The sequence below is a fragment of the Tursiops truncatus genome, chromosome 2, assembly GCF_011762595.2.
Source record: "Tursiops truncatus isolate mTurTru1 chromosome 2, mTurTru1.mat.Y, whole genome shotgun sequence".
Taxonomy (NCBI): domain Eukaryota; kingdom Metazoa; phylum Chordata; class Mammalia; order Artiodactyla; family Delphinidae; genus Tursiops; species Tursiops truncatus.
Window position 1 is genome coordinate 141,008,911 of NC_047035.1, and position 17,755 is coordinate 141,026,665.

At 50.3% G+C, this 17,755-nt stretch overlaps 1 protein-coding gene across 9 annotated transcripts in view; it reads left to right on the plus strand.

Annotated features, from left to right (window-relative positions):
* Positions 1–996: 996 nt before the first annotated feature.
* Positions 997–17,755, plus strand: part of TM6SF1 (transmembrane 6 superfamily member 1) — a 40,739-nt gene continuing 23,980 nt past the window's right edge. For 2 of the 9 annotated variants that reach the window (XR_012330301.1, XM_073801442.1), the window contains exons 1-7: positions 1,000–1,547; positions 6,456–6,559; positions 8,742–8,839; positions 12,381–12,484; positions 14,266–14,348; positions 14,973–15,094; positions 16,857–16,961. Coding sequence is in view for 8 of the 9 variants with exons in the window: in XM_073801442.1 (XP_073657543.1) it covers positions 1,456–1,547; positions 6,456–6,559; positions 8,742–8,839; positions 12,381–12,484; positions 14,266–14,348; positions 14,973–15,094; positions 16,857–16,961 (708 nt within the window). In the remaining variant the exon portion in view is untranslated. Of the gene's footprint in view, positions 1,548–6,455; positions 6,560–8,741; positions 8,840–12,380; positions 12,502–14,265; positions 14,349–14,972; positions 15,095–16,856; positions 16,962–17,755 lie in introns of those variants that run through there. The other 7 variants (XM_033852208.2, XM_073801443.1, XM_019945888.3 and 4 more) reach the window with 7 other exon arrangements.

Genomic DNA, 17,755 nt, shown 5'->3' on the forward strand with positions numbered 1-17,755 from the left:
TAAAGGTTAGGAGTAGCTGTGGAAGAGGATGATGTCCAGGTCACAGGTAAGGACATCACTTGGGGAAGCTTTGGATGTATCACAGTTTGGGCCAAGGCTTTATCATTATGTCCTCAGAGTTTGAGAAGCCTCCAAGAAGCGCTGGGATAGGGGATTGGGAAAGCTGGCCTTTGAAAAGTTGAGTGGCCCTGGGGCAGCTCAGAGCCTCTTTGCCTCTCACTCTTTTCTCTCACCTCTAAAACGAGCTGCTGGTGTCTTCAGCTTGTTAGCAGGTGTAAGGTCACTAAGTACATGTGCTTCCCTCGGTTGCTTGAGCTGTCCTCTGTCTGAAACTCACTTCCCTTCCCTTTCCCAGCCAGTAGAGGACTCCAGGCTCTGTCCCAGGGGCTGTCTGAGGCCGCCCCGCAGCAAGGTCAAGCAGCCAGGACAGACTTGGCCCGCATTATTCTCTGTAACGAGTGGGCGTCTGTCTGTCTGACAGCAGTGTGAGGGCAGAGTCCTTGGCTTCCTTGTACTCTGTATGGCCTAGGGCAGGCTGGCTGGTGGTAAGCTGGCTTCCAGGAACGCTACCTGTAAGAGAAATGGATAGCGTTCTAGTCTCTTAAATCATCGTATTCCTCGGAGTGTCAGCTCCAAGTAAAAATGGGAATTGCAGGTGATAGCAGTGTACTGATTAGTACTGGGCACGCACTCCATGCCTATTAACTCAGTGAATCCCACAATCACACTGACGTGGGTTATTCCCATTTGGTAGAGAAGGGAAAAGACACAGAGAGGTTAAGTACTTGACCAAGGTCGACATCTGGTGAGTGAGCAGACGGGGTTTAAACCGGAATTCGGACTCGGCGTAGGAGCACTGCTCGCTGCCGGTTGTTGGCTGCTCCGGTGGAGAGGTTCCAAGGTTTCGGGATCATTTATCCCTTCCTATCCCCGGCCCGAGGGTTCCCCACGTGGATGATCTCGCGGGCTCTTCCCGCTCTGACACCCCCGGGTCTGGCTCCACCCTCTGCCTGCCCGCAGTCCGGCCCAGACACTCTTCAGAGCCTCTCTCGTCGATGACAAGCTCCCGGCTGCGCCCAGGGCCGGGGCCCCGCGCCCACCTCCCGGTCCGCCGCCTTCCCGCAGAGCGCGCGCCTCCGGGGACACCTGTCCGCGGTCAGCGGGCTGTCGCCGCTCCTCGGCGCCGCCCGGCGCTCGCGGTGGAGCCCCAGCAGCCCTGGGCGGGAGGACGGCAGGGGACCTCCCGGGCCTGTGCACCTGCCCTGCTTACCAGGAGGCTGCGGGCGGGCAAGGCGTGGGCGCGCTGCTGAGGGCGCTGCTGAGGGCGCAGCGCGGGGGGCGCGCTGGGCGGGGCGCCTTGAAGGGCGCGGCCGAGGGGCGCGGGCGCAGCCGGAAGCTGGGGCGGGGCGCCCGCGCGGGATGCGGTGAAGGGCAAGCGGCGCGGCGGCGGCGGCGATGAGTGCCTCGGCGGCCACAGGGGTCTTCGTGCTGTCCCTCTCGGCCATCCCGGTCACCTACGTCTTCAACCACCTGGCGGCCCAGCACGAGTGAGTGGGTGCGCGCGGCGGGGGTCGGCGCGTCAGGAGCCCTAGCAACTTTTCAGAGGGGGCCGAGCCGCAAACTGCAGGGCAGCGGTTCGCCGGCCTCCAGGGCTCCCCGCGGGCAGCCGGAGGAAGGGAGGCGCCCGGAGTCGTGCGGGCCGGGGTTCTCGCTTAGGCTGGCATCCCTGACATTCGGCGCAATTCTGGGGGCAAGTGCTGGGCGTCCGTTCTGTGCCCGCCCCGTGCCAGGTATCCGGGGTTACAGAGGTCAATAAGGCAATGCCCCTAAACTTCAAGTGCCCAGGGGCAGGGGTGGGGCGGTACACACACCGACAACTTGGGAGCTTGGTCTTATCTCAGGCTGTGCCTTGTTCGTTTCGCATTTCTCAGGAACGTTCCCATGTATGCACACACGCATACTTGTCATTTCGTATTAATTTTAGAAACTGTTGTGAATGACTAGCAGAAATAGCCCAGAACGAACAGACAAAGACCTGGGTTCTAGGCCTGGCTTTGGCACTAACCGTGGGGCCCGGCCTCAGTTCTCCTGTCAAATGGCCTATATTTGCATCCTATTGTCGGGATCCAAAAAGCCGTAAGGGCGCAGTGTTGTGTAGGATGGGCAGCGAGGCAGAGAGGCAGGGCAGTTCCATGCTAAGGAAATGGGTGGGGCTGAAGGAGGCCGCATATGGATTTGGTTCAAAGCCCTGCCTCTCCTCTGTGAGGGATCCCTGGTCAAGCAATGGGCACCAGTCAGCAGCCAGCCTGCTCCAGCAGTGGGAAAGGTGCCAGACAGACCCCCGGGCCTGCTGATGTTTCTTGCTCTCTGCGGGGAAGAGGAAGTAAACCTGTTATGTGTCCCACAGCAGTTGGTGCTAAGGAGATTGCATCAGTCTGTATGCTGCAGACCCCCTCCAGACCTGCAGGCTGTAGAGAAGTGTCTGCCCACAGGGTGGTGACTTGCTCCTCTCTTGTTCCTGGGGCCACCACTTGCTGACAGCCTTATCCAGATGGCACCCATCCATACTGAGTGCTCCCTAGGCATGGGCGGTGACAGCCCTCGGTCTGACCCAGTCTTGGGGCACAACTCCTGGAAGAAGCATCTCTGGGCAGTGAATGTCACATGTCTGTGAATATAGTGCATGGAGGACCCTGCCCTCCTAAAATGGCATTATGGGCAGTTCAGCAAATATTTATTGAGTACATATTCTATGCTTGGCACTGTTTCAGGTGCTGGGGAAATAGCTATGAACAAACCACAAGAGATTGGGGAGGCATGTGTTGAGATAGACATCAGCACAGAAAGTGGGGCGACATGAGAGTGATGGGGGGGACTGGTGGTCAGGGAAGGCTTCTTGGAGGAGGTGACTTGAGCTGCAGCAGGTGGCCACAGGAAGATCTGGGGACAGAGCTTTCCAGGTAGGGGAACAGGGAGCAGTGCAGGGAGAGGGATGTGGCTGGGTGCTGGGATGTTTGGGAGGGGGGGCAGTGCAGCTTGTTGAAGGATCACATGGCATGGAGAGGATCTGAGATGACTGAGATTTTGGCCTCAGCCACTGGGAGGATGGTGATAGCATTTACTGAACACATGGTGAATTATGTATTGCTGTGTATTGTTGAGCACATTGCTAAGCCCTGCAGAGTTTGGAATAATTGGTTCCAACCATTCTTCCTGTCCTCCTGCAGGTTAAAATCCCAGTAGCCTTTGATTCCTCCCTCTTCTTTCTCCACTCCTTCCCTCCAGCCCTCCCACTGTCTCCTTCTCTCTAATTCCCTGGGCTGGGCTAGCATGTTTCCTCCTTCCTGTTCCCCTGGCACTGGCCCTCTCTGGCCCAGCCCATGGCAAAGCCTCCCACGGGAGGTCCCCTTCCTGCCCCAGTGCCCTGTGCATTTCTGCCTCAGCCCACCAGCGCAGCCCACTGTGCTGGTGCTTCAGCCACACGGGACTGTTCTGTGCCCCTAGGACACTCCTTAACTTTCCTGCCTCCCGGCCATTGCTCACACTGTCCCCTCTGACGGGGATGCCTTCCTCCCTGTAGCTGACTGTTGAAGCCACACCTGGGCTTTATGGCCCAGAGGAAAATGCCACCTCTTCCTCTTCCAGGTCCCTCCAAGCAGATGTGATCTCTCCCTCCTCTGAGCCCGGCTGGGTTGTGCTCTTCCCACAAGAGTTACTTTCCTGTGGTCAGAACTTACCTTCTCAGGCCATAGCTCCCCTTAGTATTGTCCTGCCCAGGACGGGGCCTCGTGCCTAGTGGGCTATCCCGTTAAGTTTGCATTAGTTGACTTAGTTGAAGCTTCCTTCTCACCAGACCTTTTACAAAAGCCTTAAAAACAGAAAAATCAGATTAAGTCGAGGAGTCAGAAAAGGGTGGGATCTCTCTCTCTGTCACACACAAATACACACACACACACAAACACACACGCACACACAAACACTCTGCTCATACTCACCCATACATGACCCCGCTCAGTAGCTGTCTGTTCATGGAAGGGCATCAGTAACTCCCCGCTCCCCATCCCAAAACACACACACATTCCAAGACTAACAACATTTCCACCCTTGGGTTAGTGGCAGCCCTTACCCCTCCCCCCACACCCCGAGTCCCTGCTGGATCCATTTCTCCCTGTTCTGAGCAGGCCCTGCACTTGGCTGTCACTGGGAGACACAGGTGATCTGTTGCCCCAGTTTCTCTTCATTTTTTGCTCCTCCCCCAGAGGTGGAGAGTGTGAGAGGACACCGTGAACCAGTTCACACTGCTCTCTCATAGTCCAGAAGAGCATCAGCTGTGTGACGGTGCTGGCTGCGAGCCTAGGTCCTTGGTAGGAGCAGGGATGGGAGTTGTCTCCTGGCCACTACCTGTCTCAGGCTGTGATTAAAATGTCTGTCAGCTTACATCACACACTATCCTCTTCCCTCTTCACCGGATGCTTCAGCCCAGCATCATGTTCCTGACCCACATTAGCTTCCTCTTCCATCCTCTCCTCCTTTGTCTCATCCCTACAGGAGAAGCCTGGAGCATCCACTGATGTGTACCGCTAGAAACCTCCTATTTCAGTCTCTTGCCTGGTCACTGACATGGTCATCCTCATTCTTGTCATAGAACTATGTCATCCATTCACCATCCGTCCATCCACCCATCCATCCATCGTCCATCGTCCATCCGTCCATCCATCCATTCATCCATTCACCATCCATCATCCATCCCTCCACCCACCACCCATCGCCTGTCATCCATCCAGCTATCCATCCATCTACCATCCATCTGTCCATCCATCTACCATCCATCCACCCATCCATCCATCCCATTTCTCCTTCCTTTCTTCCTCTCCCTTTCCTTCCCTCCCTCATTCATCCATCAATTCCTGAACACCTTAAAAGAGGTCCCGAGGCAGACTTTCTGTGCATACACTTCCAGGTTTCTTGGGAAAGGTTGCACGTTCCCATACCCCACCCCTGAAGTATTCTGATTCTGTAGGTCTAGGATGGCATTTGGAAATCTGGGCGCTGCTGATGCCCAGAGCCCACTCCTTTACTCTTTAAGTGGGTCCTGGGGCCAGGTGCTGGGGACACAGCTTTCCTGGACCTGGGGCCAGTCTCCTTGGGGTCCATCTACCTGCAAGGAGTTGGATCACTTCCTGACTGACCTCTCTGACATTAGGGGCAGATTTCTGACTGGTGCCTAGCACCCATTCCAGCTGTAGGTGTGTGGAGTGAACTTCAGCATAAGTTCGTCCCTCAGATATTAGTAGGCATTGGTGGGCTGTGAAGGATACTTTCCAGAAGTCCCAGGGCATGTGGCAAACGTTATCCAGAAATCCTCTGTGATGCTGTGGAGGGCTTTGGCTAAGGAGTGGTGCTTGCAGCCTCTCTCAAGGGCTACTGAGGAGTGTAGCAGGCCATGGGAGTGGGCCAGGTGGTGCTTTGTCTAGAACTGGATGCCTTGTTGGCGTGGAGGAGTGAGAGAGAGAACATCTCTTAGGACTGGAGGTAGCCTTCTGGGTGAGAAAGCTCAGAGCCTATTGAGATAGGTTCCCCCCATGTAGACAGGGATCTTTTTTCATCCACAGTGCCTGGCACATAGGGGTGTGCAAGGCATTTTCCCTCAATATATTTTTTAATGAATTAAAAACCAGATGATGAAATGACATGATGTTCCTAAGGTCACACAGGGAGTGGCAGAGTAGGTACTGGACTCCAGGTCCCTTGACTGCTGACTCCACCAAGCCTCGTGCCCTAGTGCTGTCCTGCTGAGGAGGGCCTTTGGTCCCCAGTCTCCTTGGTGCTGTGCCCTCTCCCAGGAGAAAGACCAGGGGCTGTGCCCAACCTAGCCTCACCCTGGCTCCCTGGGCATGGGGTTGCATGCTGGCTTGGCTTCCTGGGTGTTGGGGCGCTGGCATCATTCTGGCCTTAGGCCCGGCCTAGGCTCTTCCCTCCTTGGATTGGCCTCGTCCTCTGGCCCCTTTGATTATACACACAGCCTGTGGCTTGTCCACCGAGAAGGTGTATGTAGTTGTGACTCCTGTGTGTTCCCTGGAGCTCGGTCTGAGGGTTTCCAGCTGGCCCTGAGAGAGGAGGCAGATTCAGTGGTTAGACCTGTCAGACACTGGGAACAGGGCTTGGAGGAGCAGGTGGACAGAGGCAGCGGGACAGCAGCAGAGGGCGCTCGGACACATGGTTCACCCAGGTGGGCAGGATGACAGGAGAGTGAGGACCTAGTACCTCTGGTCCCTGAAAGTCACAGGGGCAGCCCAGAGGGGCCCAAGTGCTGCGGATAAACTTCATGAACTCCACAGTGCTTGAGGGATAGGCAGAGGCAGAGCTGCGAGAGAATGCATTCAATAGCCAGGGAATTCCATACACCAGTGTGTTTATTTTGATAAGTGACCACCACCCTGTTCTGGTTGTTGCAGTTCCTGGACAATTGTAGGGGTGGCTGCCCTCATCCTGTTCCTGGTAGCCCTGTTGGCTCGTGTCCTGGTCAAAAGGAAACCACCCCGGGACCCACTGTTCTATGGTACGTCTCCATGGGAGGGAAACACTTTGTGTCCACTTAAGAGCACAACACTGGGGCCTCAGTCTCTTTCCCTCTGTGGCTGTGAAAACTCTGAGCCCCCTGGTAAAGCGGCGGGAAGGGTGGGAGTATTTTTGTTCTCCTGTAAGCTAAAGTCTCTCCCAGGCTGTGGACCCCACCCTGTCGCAGCTGGGAGCCTGGTGGAGGGAAGGTCGCTGCCAGGGCCAGGCAGGACACCCCTCCGTTCCTCTCCCCTGCGCCCAGCCATGCTCTGACCTCTGACCTCGGCTCTTTTACCAGCTCCTTCCTGGCTTCCTGCCTTCAGCCTGCTGTTTGCAGCGCCCTCCACCTGGCAGGTGTGGCCCTGGCAGCCACGTGTAGGAACGTAGCCATATGGAGCCTCAGTTTGCACATTTGTGTAATGAGGAAAATAATAGTATCAATACTTACCACGGGGGGTTGGTACCAACATTAGATACTAGTTGTAAAGTACTTAGACCACTGCCTGGCAAGTACGCTTGTATGTTAAAGGAATAAAAACACCACTGATTGAGCACCTGTGGTGTGCCTGGTGTGACTCTGACCGCATTAGCAGTATCATTTTATTTAATCCTCACAACAAATGTCCTCCCTGCACAGATGAAGAATCTGGCTCAGAGGGTGCTAAGAAACGTGGTCAAGGTCACAGTTAGTGAGACAGCACTGACCCGCACACTTTCTCCCAACTTGCATGTAAAAAATGCTGAAGCTTAGAGAAATGATGTAACTTACCTAAGACCTGACAGCCGGTCAGGAGATGAGCTGGGCCTGTCTGAGTTCAAGGCCCCACTCCACCTGCCTTTGATCTGGCCTCTGCCCCCCTCTGCAGACTGGTCTCCTGCTGCCGTCTTCCCCCGACTCCCTCCACACTCCGTGGAGCCCACGCTTAGCTGCGCTCATGTCTCTTCCAACTCCTCAGGGTGGAGGACCCTTGCTCCTACCCCCTCAGCCCTCTGTCCTCATGTCTGTCACTGCAGCCACAGGGCCAGACTGGAGGGCAGAGAATATCCTTGCCATCTCTGACCCAGCGTCTGACACTCCTGTTGGCATCGGCGATTGTTGGTAGAATAGCCGAATGAGCATGTGCTGAAGGCTTCCTCTCCTGGGAGACACGCAGTGGCTGATCACCTGATGGCTCATCGCTGTCAGTGGGATCTGGACCAGAGGCCTGCACAGAGGCCCGGGGAGGCAGGGTCTACAGGGCCGGGCACGCGTGGGCCTTCTGCTCCTTCTGGGGAAGATGTAAACGCAGACTCAGGGCAAGGGCAGCTTCCCTTCTCTGTGAGTTAACCTTCCCCTCTCTCCTCTCCATTTCTTTTTTCACAGCTGTTTTGATATTCATCATCAGATTTTTCTACCATCCATGCCCATCACATAGTTTGACACCGATTTGTTACAACTTGAACGTGCAGCTTTATTGACAAACTGCCACACGCTAAATTTGATCACTCACTGTTTAAAAAGTGTTATTCCTAAGCTGTTTGTTGCTGGTAGTTTTCAGCCCGTTGAGGAGATTCTCACAACCTTAGTGAGATTCTCTAAGATGCTACGGCTTTCCTTCTTTAACATTCATCGGTTCCATCTCGTATCCATTTTTTAAAAAAATCGCTGGCCTTTCTTCTTAAAGCCACTGTCACTTGCACGTCAGCCACTGTCTGTCTTTCGGATCTCCAGTGTGGGATAAAGCAAGTGCGTTGGACACACCGTGAGGCAGACTGCTTGGTAACCATTGAGATGAATGATCTCTTTTGAGTCCATGTTTTAAACCTGGGGGTCACCTCTGTGCTTCCTTGGCCACTGGTTAATGGTTTTGTTCCCGCTACCCAGGTGGGATGCAGATGTGGCCCTGGCAGCCACGTGTAGGAAGTGGAGGATGGGTGGGGCAGGCTGGTAGAATCCTCTGGGACAGTCAGTGGGTGACTTTGTCACTCGCTACTCCCTGGGTCGGGGGGTGTCCTCTCCCAGCTCCACGGCACGGGCAGAGATCCAGCTGCGTGCACAGGAGGTACGTTCTTCTAGTCCGTATTGACAACGTCCACAGTATCTTCTGGAAAACAGGAAAATAAATCATTACTGGCGAATGCCAGGCTCTTAGGCAACGTCCCCTGAGCTACGGCTTTTTGAACTCCTGCTTTCTTTGCTCTAGTGTATGCAGTTTTTGGATTTACCAGCGTGGTGAACCTCATCATAGGACTGGAACAGGACGGGATCATTGACGGCTTCATGACATACTACTTGAGAGAGGTACGGGGTCGGTAGCGAGTACCAGCCTTGAACTAAAGGGTCTGCGACCCCAACAGCATTGCTCGAGATGGAAATCCTTTCGTTTAGTGTAAGCAGGGATGACACACGGTATTTCATTTGCTGCCATAGACACAGGACACTTAGTCACGTGGAAGATGAAGCAGAAAGTTAGGATTGGATCATGGGAGGCAGTTCTCCTCGGCGTTCGGTCTTACAGCTCCTTCCTCACACCCAACCCACCACCTTTCCCCTTTACTTCTATTTAATATAAATGAGGTTACTTTAAATGAATCCAGTATCTGTGGATCTACTGTTATTAATACACTCCTCTCTAAGAAAGCCCAGGTCAGTCTTAAATGTATAAAGCCCCAAACACTGAGGCAGTTAAGAAAGCCATTTGATTGTGAGGATGAACATGCACTCCTCCCCCCATCACAGCATGATAGACCTACCTGGCACCTGACAGAGCTAGTCCTTTTTCCTTATTTTATGGTGTGATGAATCCAGCCCCAGAGAGGTTAAGTAATGTACTTAAGGTCACACAGGAAATAAGGAGCAGAGCTGGAAGTGTAGTCTTCATCTGTGTTTCAAACAATGGGGAGCTTTGTGTGCAAGCTAAGGGAGTTTGGATTTTGTCCCGCATGTGAGGGAAGATGTTAAGTCAGCGAACAGTGCAGTCAGCTCTGAGAAGGATGGGCTTGACGGAAAGGGTCGATGTCATAAGCTGGGACACCAGTCAGGAGGCTTTTGCAGGGCCAGCGAGGGCATGAAGATGGCCCAGACGGAGGCCAAGCATGGACAGTAGAGAAGGACGGACAGACTTCAGAGAACTTGGGCGGCTGGAATGAGTAGGTCTCGGGGATGAGTTGGGGGCAATGGGGAGAGTAAGGGCTGAGGCGCCATCCTGATTCCTGCTTTTGGAAGAACGCTGGTGTTATTCAACCGGAGAGGGACAAAAGGGGAAATGCAGTTCCACAGATGTTCGGTGAGCAGACTGTGGGGGTCACAAGACCTGCTTTCTCCCTCCAGGAGCTAATGTGGCAGTGAGATGGCATGGTCCTAGGCGCAGAGACGGAGGCTCACGCCAGGCGCAGCGCGCACTGAGGAAGAACTGACTCTGGGAGCACTCGGGGGAGCCTCAGCGAGTTGGTGACGCTGCCCTCGGCTTTTTTAAAAATGGCAGTGGCCGTGGATGATAAATGTTTTCCAGATAGACTAGGGGGTGGAGGGCATGCCAAGGAGAAGAGACAGTGTGGGCAAAGGCTTAGAGAGAAGGGACTTCCCTGGCGGTCCAGTGGTTAGGACCGCGCTTCCACTGCAGGGGGCGTGGGTTCCAGCCCTGGTCGGGGAGCTAAGATCCCACAAGCTGCACGGCACAGCCAAAAAAGAAAAAAAAAAAAAAAGGAGGCTTAGAGAGGAGAAACAGCATATGTCTCCCCACTGCCAGCCTGGGGCACACGTGTGCAGGGATGATGCTGGGTTCATCTGGGGACGTGTGGAGTTTGAGGTGGGTAAGGAACATCCTGGCAGGTGTCCCAGCTGGCAGGGCTTTGCAGCTGTTGAGCTCGGGGAGGAGAACAAGGACCATCAGAGTACAGTTGGTACCTGAAGGTCTGGGAGGAAAGGAGAGGGTAGAGAGGAGAGGGCCGAGGGTGGAACTTTGGAGACCGTGGCCAGAAGATCAGGACCCTCTGAAGTGGACTGTGAGGGGACAGGCGAAGAGGCAGAAGGAAAGCCTGGAGAGTGCAGGGCCACTGAGTCCAGAGCGGGGAGGTTTCAGGAAGGAGGCAGCCACCTAGAGGGCCTGGAGGTTGAGCTGGTGAGGGTGGTGAGACAGGGTATGAGATGGGGGGCTGGGGTGTAACTGTGGGAGGGTCTGCAGGGCCAGGCTCAGGGACCCGGCTGCCAGAGAAGGGGAGATGGGGCTTGGTCTTGCAGCCACCAGTAGCTTTGGCAGGTTTTTGAGCAGAAGAGTGACATGTCAAGAGCCAGGGCAGCAGTGAGGTGAATCAGAAGGAGAGGAGAGAGGTAGGAAGACCATGTGGGAAAGGTCTAGTGAGGGGCACTGAGGGCTTGAACTAGGCCATGACAAGAGGGAGGGTTGCCTGGGGTGACCTTATAGAGGTAAAATTGATAGGACTTGCCAACAGACTGCATAAGAGAACAAGGAATGAACAACGACCCTGTGGTTTTGACCTGGGTAAGTTGAATGGTGTCGCCATGAAAATAGAGAGGCCAGGTGGGGCTTGGTTGAAGGGGGAAGCCAATGAGTTAAAGGAGGTAAGGTGAGTTTGAAGGGCCCACGGACCAGACAGTTGAAGATACCCATCAAGCCACCAGGAGAGGTCAGCACTGGCCGTGAGAGCCAGGTGTGTACGCATCAATGATTAAAACCATGAACTTGGATAGTATTATCCAATCAAATCATGTCAGAGAGAAAAGATGTGGGCCAGGCATGGGTACTGAAGTATGACTCACGTTGTTTCCTCCACCTCTGATTTTCACTTGATTTGATTTTTGAGGCAAGATGACAGACAGCAGTCTTTGCCCCAGGGGAGTGCAGAGCTTCAGAGAATCCCCTGCTTGGTTGGTTGACTGATGGGCTGGTTGATCTGCTCTGTTCCTTGTTGTAGAAAGGATTTAAGGCATCTTAGGAAAACATCTGAAACAAGGCAGGAGATCACAAATGTGGGAGAAAGAAGAAAGGAAAGTGAGTTGGAGCCAGAATGACACTAAAAACCTAGGCAAGTTTGACAGTGATTGTACAGTAGCCACCTGGAAACATAAGCACCTGGGAAAGGGAAATGTCGTTCATCATATAATCTGTGTTTATAAAATTAAAAATTTCTCGGAAGTATAGCTCTTCTTGGTAGTATAGTTTCTGCTAGGAATTAGCTGTGTGACCTTAGGCAGGTCAGGTAACCTCTTCCAACCTCTGTTTGCTCATCTGTAAAATGGAGTCAATCGTGTCTATCCCATAGTGTTGTTGGGAAGGCTGAACGAGGGGTTGGGTGTGAAGCTCTGAGTATAGTGCCTGCCGGTCTGTGCCTGCACTGGGGACAGAGGCGGGGGAAAGGCGTGCCTTCCTCACACTCATCCCAGCAAGCCTCTGGGTCAGTATGAATTTTGAAGGTCAGCCAGTGGCTCTGGTCACCAGGATCTTCCCTGGCCACCCCTTCTGCCCAGAGCCAAACACCTTTAGTCACAGATTAGACTTGGCCTCAGTGAGTTCATCATGCGGCCAGGACTGCCTGTAACGCCATCAGTTTTGCATCACTGTGCACACCTGTGTTGACCTAGCATAGGCCAGGCATTCTCTTAATTCCACTCCGTGTGGCAGACCCTAGTTCTGGCGGCTCCAGGGTAAATGTATATTTTCATGTTTCTACCAATTGTGTAATTGTATGGGATTAAGAATAGTTTCATTTTAGCAGACGAAGATGTCCTGCTGCTTTATTTTACTTTCAATACAGGTCTGGTGTTCTGTGTTGAAGTGTCTGAGTCATATTTAAAGTGGACTTCTGTTTAATGCTTTCCTTAGGGTGAACCGTATCTGAACACGGCCTATGGGCACATGATCTGCTACTGGGATGGCTCTGCTCATTATCTGATGTATCTGGTGATGGTGGCAGCCATAGCCTGGGAGTAAGTCAGTTCGCCTGGTGGGTGTGCCTTTGTTACCTTAGCAATCGGTAGGCGGGTAGGTAAGGAAAATGGATGTAGAGAGGCACAGACACAGGCAGGTACACACGGACATGAATCTAGGGTCTGTGGAGACAAGTTAGACATGGCTTTATTTTTCCTTGTGTCACTGCCTTTCGAACATATGCCTCTGGATTTCTCCTCTGCCATGATGGACAGCTCGGGCAGACCCCCTAACTTTCTGATTATGTTCTCTTATAAGAGCAGTCTCATTTTCAGAAATTAAAGCCCAGCACATAGTAATTCAAAACTTCAAACTCCTATCAGTTCAGAGCTCTCTCTCCCTCCAGTTCAGGCTTACCCCTGAAGCTTAGCGGCCTAGCGGCCTGCTTTGAGGCTGGGGTGCGTGGTCTGTCCCTTGATTCCTTCTCAGCTTGCTCTGCGGCTGGCTCCTCTGGGAGCATGTGTGTATGTACATGGGGTTAAAGGAAGCGGGGCAGAGTCTAACACGACAATTGCTGTTTTCTGGGAATTGGTAGCCTCCGTTAGGACATGCTGGCTCTGTCTTGTGGGGCACATGTGTGGGTTCTTGGAGACCCCTACCACAGGAAGGAACGTCTGCATTACACTGATCCCTGAAATGAGCAATGCTCTCTCAGACTGAATTTGTGTGACTCTCCTGCCCATGGTGGTACACCCACAGCTTCTTTCTGCTGGGGCCTCTGCAACCCAGGAGGCACGCCCTTTGGGGTGGGGATCCTTAAAAGATGGCTCAAGCCCAGCTACCTTCCCAGGCCTCCCCTTGGCTCCAGGTTAGAGAAAGCCGTGCATTTTGCCCCACACCAGGTTGAAACTCAGCTTGACCAGCTGTCCTGTGCCCCTCCCATGCCCTCAGTCATCCACTCAAGGACAGTTCCAACTAATTTCTGGACTTTTCTAGGCCCCCCCCCGCCCATCTCTTCATGAATGTTCCCAAGCTCCAGGGAACACATCAGGTATTTCTGAGAATGCTCAGGCTCTGCTTGCTGCCAGGAGTGGGCCAGTGTTTCTGTGGTTCGGTTAGCATCCAGTTGGGGAGGAAGATTCTGGTCTGTCCCCCTGCTGACAATCCCAGTCACTGTGAACGGGCCTCTTGGGATCTGATGCATGTGGCCTGGGGGGTAGGGCAGGGCAGGAAGCACACAGTATTCTCCACTTCTCTTTCCCGTCAGAGAATCTCTTTTTGAATTTCTCATGGCCCCTTATGGAGGTGACTGTCAGTTATCAGTTGCAAACACTTTTTGTCAACATCGCCTATTAAGATTAGGGGTATGTGTCTAGCAGCTCCTTCAGAACATGGGGTAGGTATCACTTATTATACTTATCTCTGGGGCTTTAGCTAAAATCCTGTGACACCAGGGAAAGTCCACTTAACATCCTACTAATAATGGTTTAAAATATGGATCCAATTTTCTGTGAACCTTCTTTTTACTTTCATGCTGTGAGTTTCATAAGTAATAGTGAAATGCAGGACTCCTTTGATAGTGATGACCATGGTATGGTTTAATAGATCAGTGTAGCAAGCATAATTTCCTATTCAAAAGGACACAAAGAGGTTCTATAGCATATCACATATGGAAATGCAGTTTGATCACCAGGGTTCCTTGTATTTGATTTATTACTCTTGATTCAGTACATTTTGGCTCATGTACTTTACTAGTTAGAACAAAGATAATATTGTGGAGCATCTTATACTAATAGTATTCTAAGACAAATGTGTTAAGTCAGGATTTTTTTCATTACAGGGAAAGTTATAGAACCATTGGCCTATATTGGGTCGGATCTATTATTATGAGCATTGTTGTTTTTGTGCCAGGAAACATTGTAGGTAAGAAACTTTATCTTAAAGTTCACTTTCCTTTTCTGAAACAATAGGAATTGTTTTTAAATAGGGAAGCTATTTTGGTTGTAATAGAACCAAGAAATTCCAAGTATACCAAAAAAGCTGTTTTGCAGAATTACTCCTTTTCCCTTCCATCTCACCTTCTAAGAAATGCTTTTGAGCAGTTTTCAGAAGTATACACTGAACAATTAGACTATCTAATATCAGTGTTTCCTGACTTTTAGAAGGATCTAGTGGGGTAAGTATTGTGTTTATGGCTACATTCAGTGTGAAAATATTTCCTACAACTCTTTGTATTATATATAACTCTTGACACACCATGGGAACTTGATAAATGTACTTGAAAATTAAGATTCTTGAAAGCTAATGCAGAAGAGTTATTTATGCATGCAAGAAATCAGGATATTATATTGTCTATTTTTCAAGTACTGTAGATAGGGCATGCCTGTTAATAAACACCTAATAATTTTAAATTGACCTGTTTTTGGTCTCATTAAAAATACTGTCTGGCCTATATCAAAATTTTAGATGACTTGAGACGGGGAGGTGTTCTACATGTTGTGTTTGGATATACTTTTGACTTTCTCTTTTTTTCTCTTTTTTAAATAGGGAAGTATGGAACACGCATTTGCCCTGCTTTTTTCTTAAGCATACCATATACTTGTCTTCCTGTCTGGGCTGGTTTCAGAATCTATAATCAGCCCTCAGAAAATTATAATTATCCCTCAAAGGTGATTTTATTAAGTTAAATGTAACCTGTTCTCAGACTCACAGGGCTCACTCATATCCACTGGATACTGGACTGAACCATGCCTCCAGGGATGGAGCCTTTGGAGCATTCGATCAGTGTGACTGTGCTGATTCTGCAGCATTGGTTCACACCTTAGTTACGGTAGCCAGAACGGTCTGTTTCTGCGTGAATAGATCTGCTTTGATTGGCCAGGCCATGCTTTTTGGAACTTCCTGTGCCAGGGGTTGCACTGGCTCTTCCCATCAGATTCCGCATTAGTGTGTGGAGCGTGAGGTTTGTCTGGGGCTGTTAACAGCCTGGAGTCTGAGCACCTGGGTACCTCTTTCAGAGATATCTATGCACTACTGCCCCAAAGGGAGGCTGGAGATATACTGCTGTTCCAGGTAGCACACACAGACATAGGGTCCGATTACCAAGAGATCCAGGCACATGGAGACTGGCTACAGGACGTCTTCTGAGACACCTCCCTTCCATTCACAGCCGAGGTGGTCAAGGTGAAACAATACTGGCCGGGCAGGTACTCTGTTAAGGTCTTCATTTCTAAGCTAGTGAAATTTTTCTAAGTTTCTCTTCCTTTCATAGGTATTAGATCCTTAAGCAAGATCCTTTAAGCAAAATTGATATATGAAAATATGAGTTACTAGAGATAATCAGAACACGATTCTTCATTTTACAAAAAGACTTACAATAGAATTCATTAAAATACATTTTAATTTACAGACACTTCATTTGTAAACATTTAGACACATGCTATGTAAACTCAGCTTGGCACATTGACAACTGGTACTCCCTTACACCCTCTTGAGGAATGAGGTGGTTGTTAAAAAATAAGCGAACAGTAACCATAGCCTTGGTCCTCACTCGGCTCCACGTCAGTGTATCAACACCGTTCCGTTCATGTTGTAAGACACATAGACTGTTCATTTAAAAAAACTGTTAAAACACAGTGATGGCCGGGGAGAAATAGGCATTGTCATACAGTGCTGGTAGGAACATAAATTCAGAATCGCTCTGCAAAGCCACCTGGCAGTGTTATCAACCTTAACAAATCTAACTTTTTAATCTAGTAATTCTACTTCTAGGGCACTATCCTAAGAAAATCATCAGAGATGCTGTCAAAGATTTATGTACAAAGTTGCTCATCATCACATTAAGTGTAACAGTGAAAATGCCTAAATGTCCAATAATCAGAGATGTGGCACTTCCATGTGATGTTGTTTCAGAAGAATTTTTAATAATGTGATAAAGTACTGATAGGTAGATAGTGAGAGGCAAGAGAACAAATGCAAAATTGTTTATACATTATGTCCTAATTTTGTGAAAAAATAGATGTAGATTATACATCATACATACATATGTAGTACAGTGTGTGTGTGTATCTATATATATAACTATATATATGTGACTGGAAAATATAACAACTGTTAATAGAAGTATGATGGGTTAATGGTTTATTTTTTAAAAATGAATATATTTTACATTTATAATCATAAAAATGCTTTTTCAAAAAAAATATGGCCTCATAGAGCCAGAAGGGCCCTTTGAGATCACCTGGCCCAGTCTCATTTCACAGATGAGGAACTGAGACTTGAGGGGAGAAATTATTTTCCTCTTGCATGGCTAGTGGTTTTGAATCCTCAACGTTCTCTTATCACCCATCGTCATTGTATCTGTGTTTCAGTAGATCTCAGATTATTCTTTGGCACCTTGGGCCTGCTCATTAGTTACCAACTCTACTTTAGGTCATTCAAGAAATCCAAGCGAAAGATCTGCTGAGAAGACCATGTGATTTAATGCTGGTTGTGTGTCTCCTTCTGGCAACTGGATTTTGCCTGTTTAGAGGCTTGGTAAGCATAAGAGATCATAATAACATAAAGTATATTTTTAATCAGATTTCCTAGTGCACTAACAAAACATACCTCCCATTAGAGCCTGGAGGCCTGGACCTGCTTCCTGACTCTCCTACCCTCACCCCAGACCTCTCCTCCCAGAGGGGTAGGTCCCTTCTGGGCTGCTCCATACCACCTCCTTCAGGTCCTTGGATCAAGCTCTGTACCTGAAAAATTAGCCATGAGTCTCATTCTCTTGGTTCCTTTGATGTTTCTGATTTGAGTATCTTTGGTAAGGGTGGTAACTTAAGACTAGTCAGACTGTGGCACAGAGCATCCATGTGTTCTCAGGAGTAGGGAGATGGGATTGAGGAAGGGGTACCAGAGTACAGTGTTAGACTCCTGGCCATTTACTAGCTGTGTGGCCTTGGAAAAACCACTTAACCTCTTTGATCCTCAGTTTCTTCCTCTGTAAAATAACAGTACCTACCTTACAGTACTGTTTGAAGATTAAATGAGAGGGCCTTATACCTAATAAGCGCTCAGTAAGTGATTGCTCTTACTATTTTTATTGATCGAGGATCCTTCACAATATCCCAGTTGCATGGTTTATTCTCAGTAGCAATAAATTTGAGCAGCCAGAATTATACGGGTAATTATATTCAGCTTTAATGACAATTACTGTTCTAAGGCTGCTGGCATTGCACAGCAGTTGGGGGGCAGAGTGGCAAGTGTAAACTGATGCAGCTGATTCATTGTTTTGGGGCGGCTAGCTGGGTCAGGGTGAGTAGCCTTAAGAGCTGTCTCCCTCT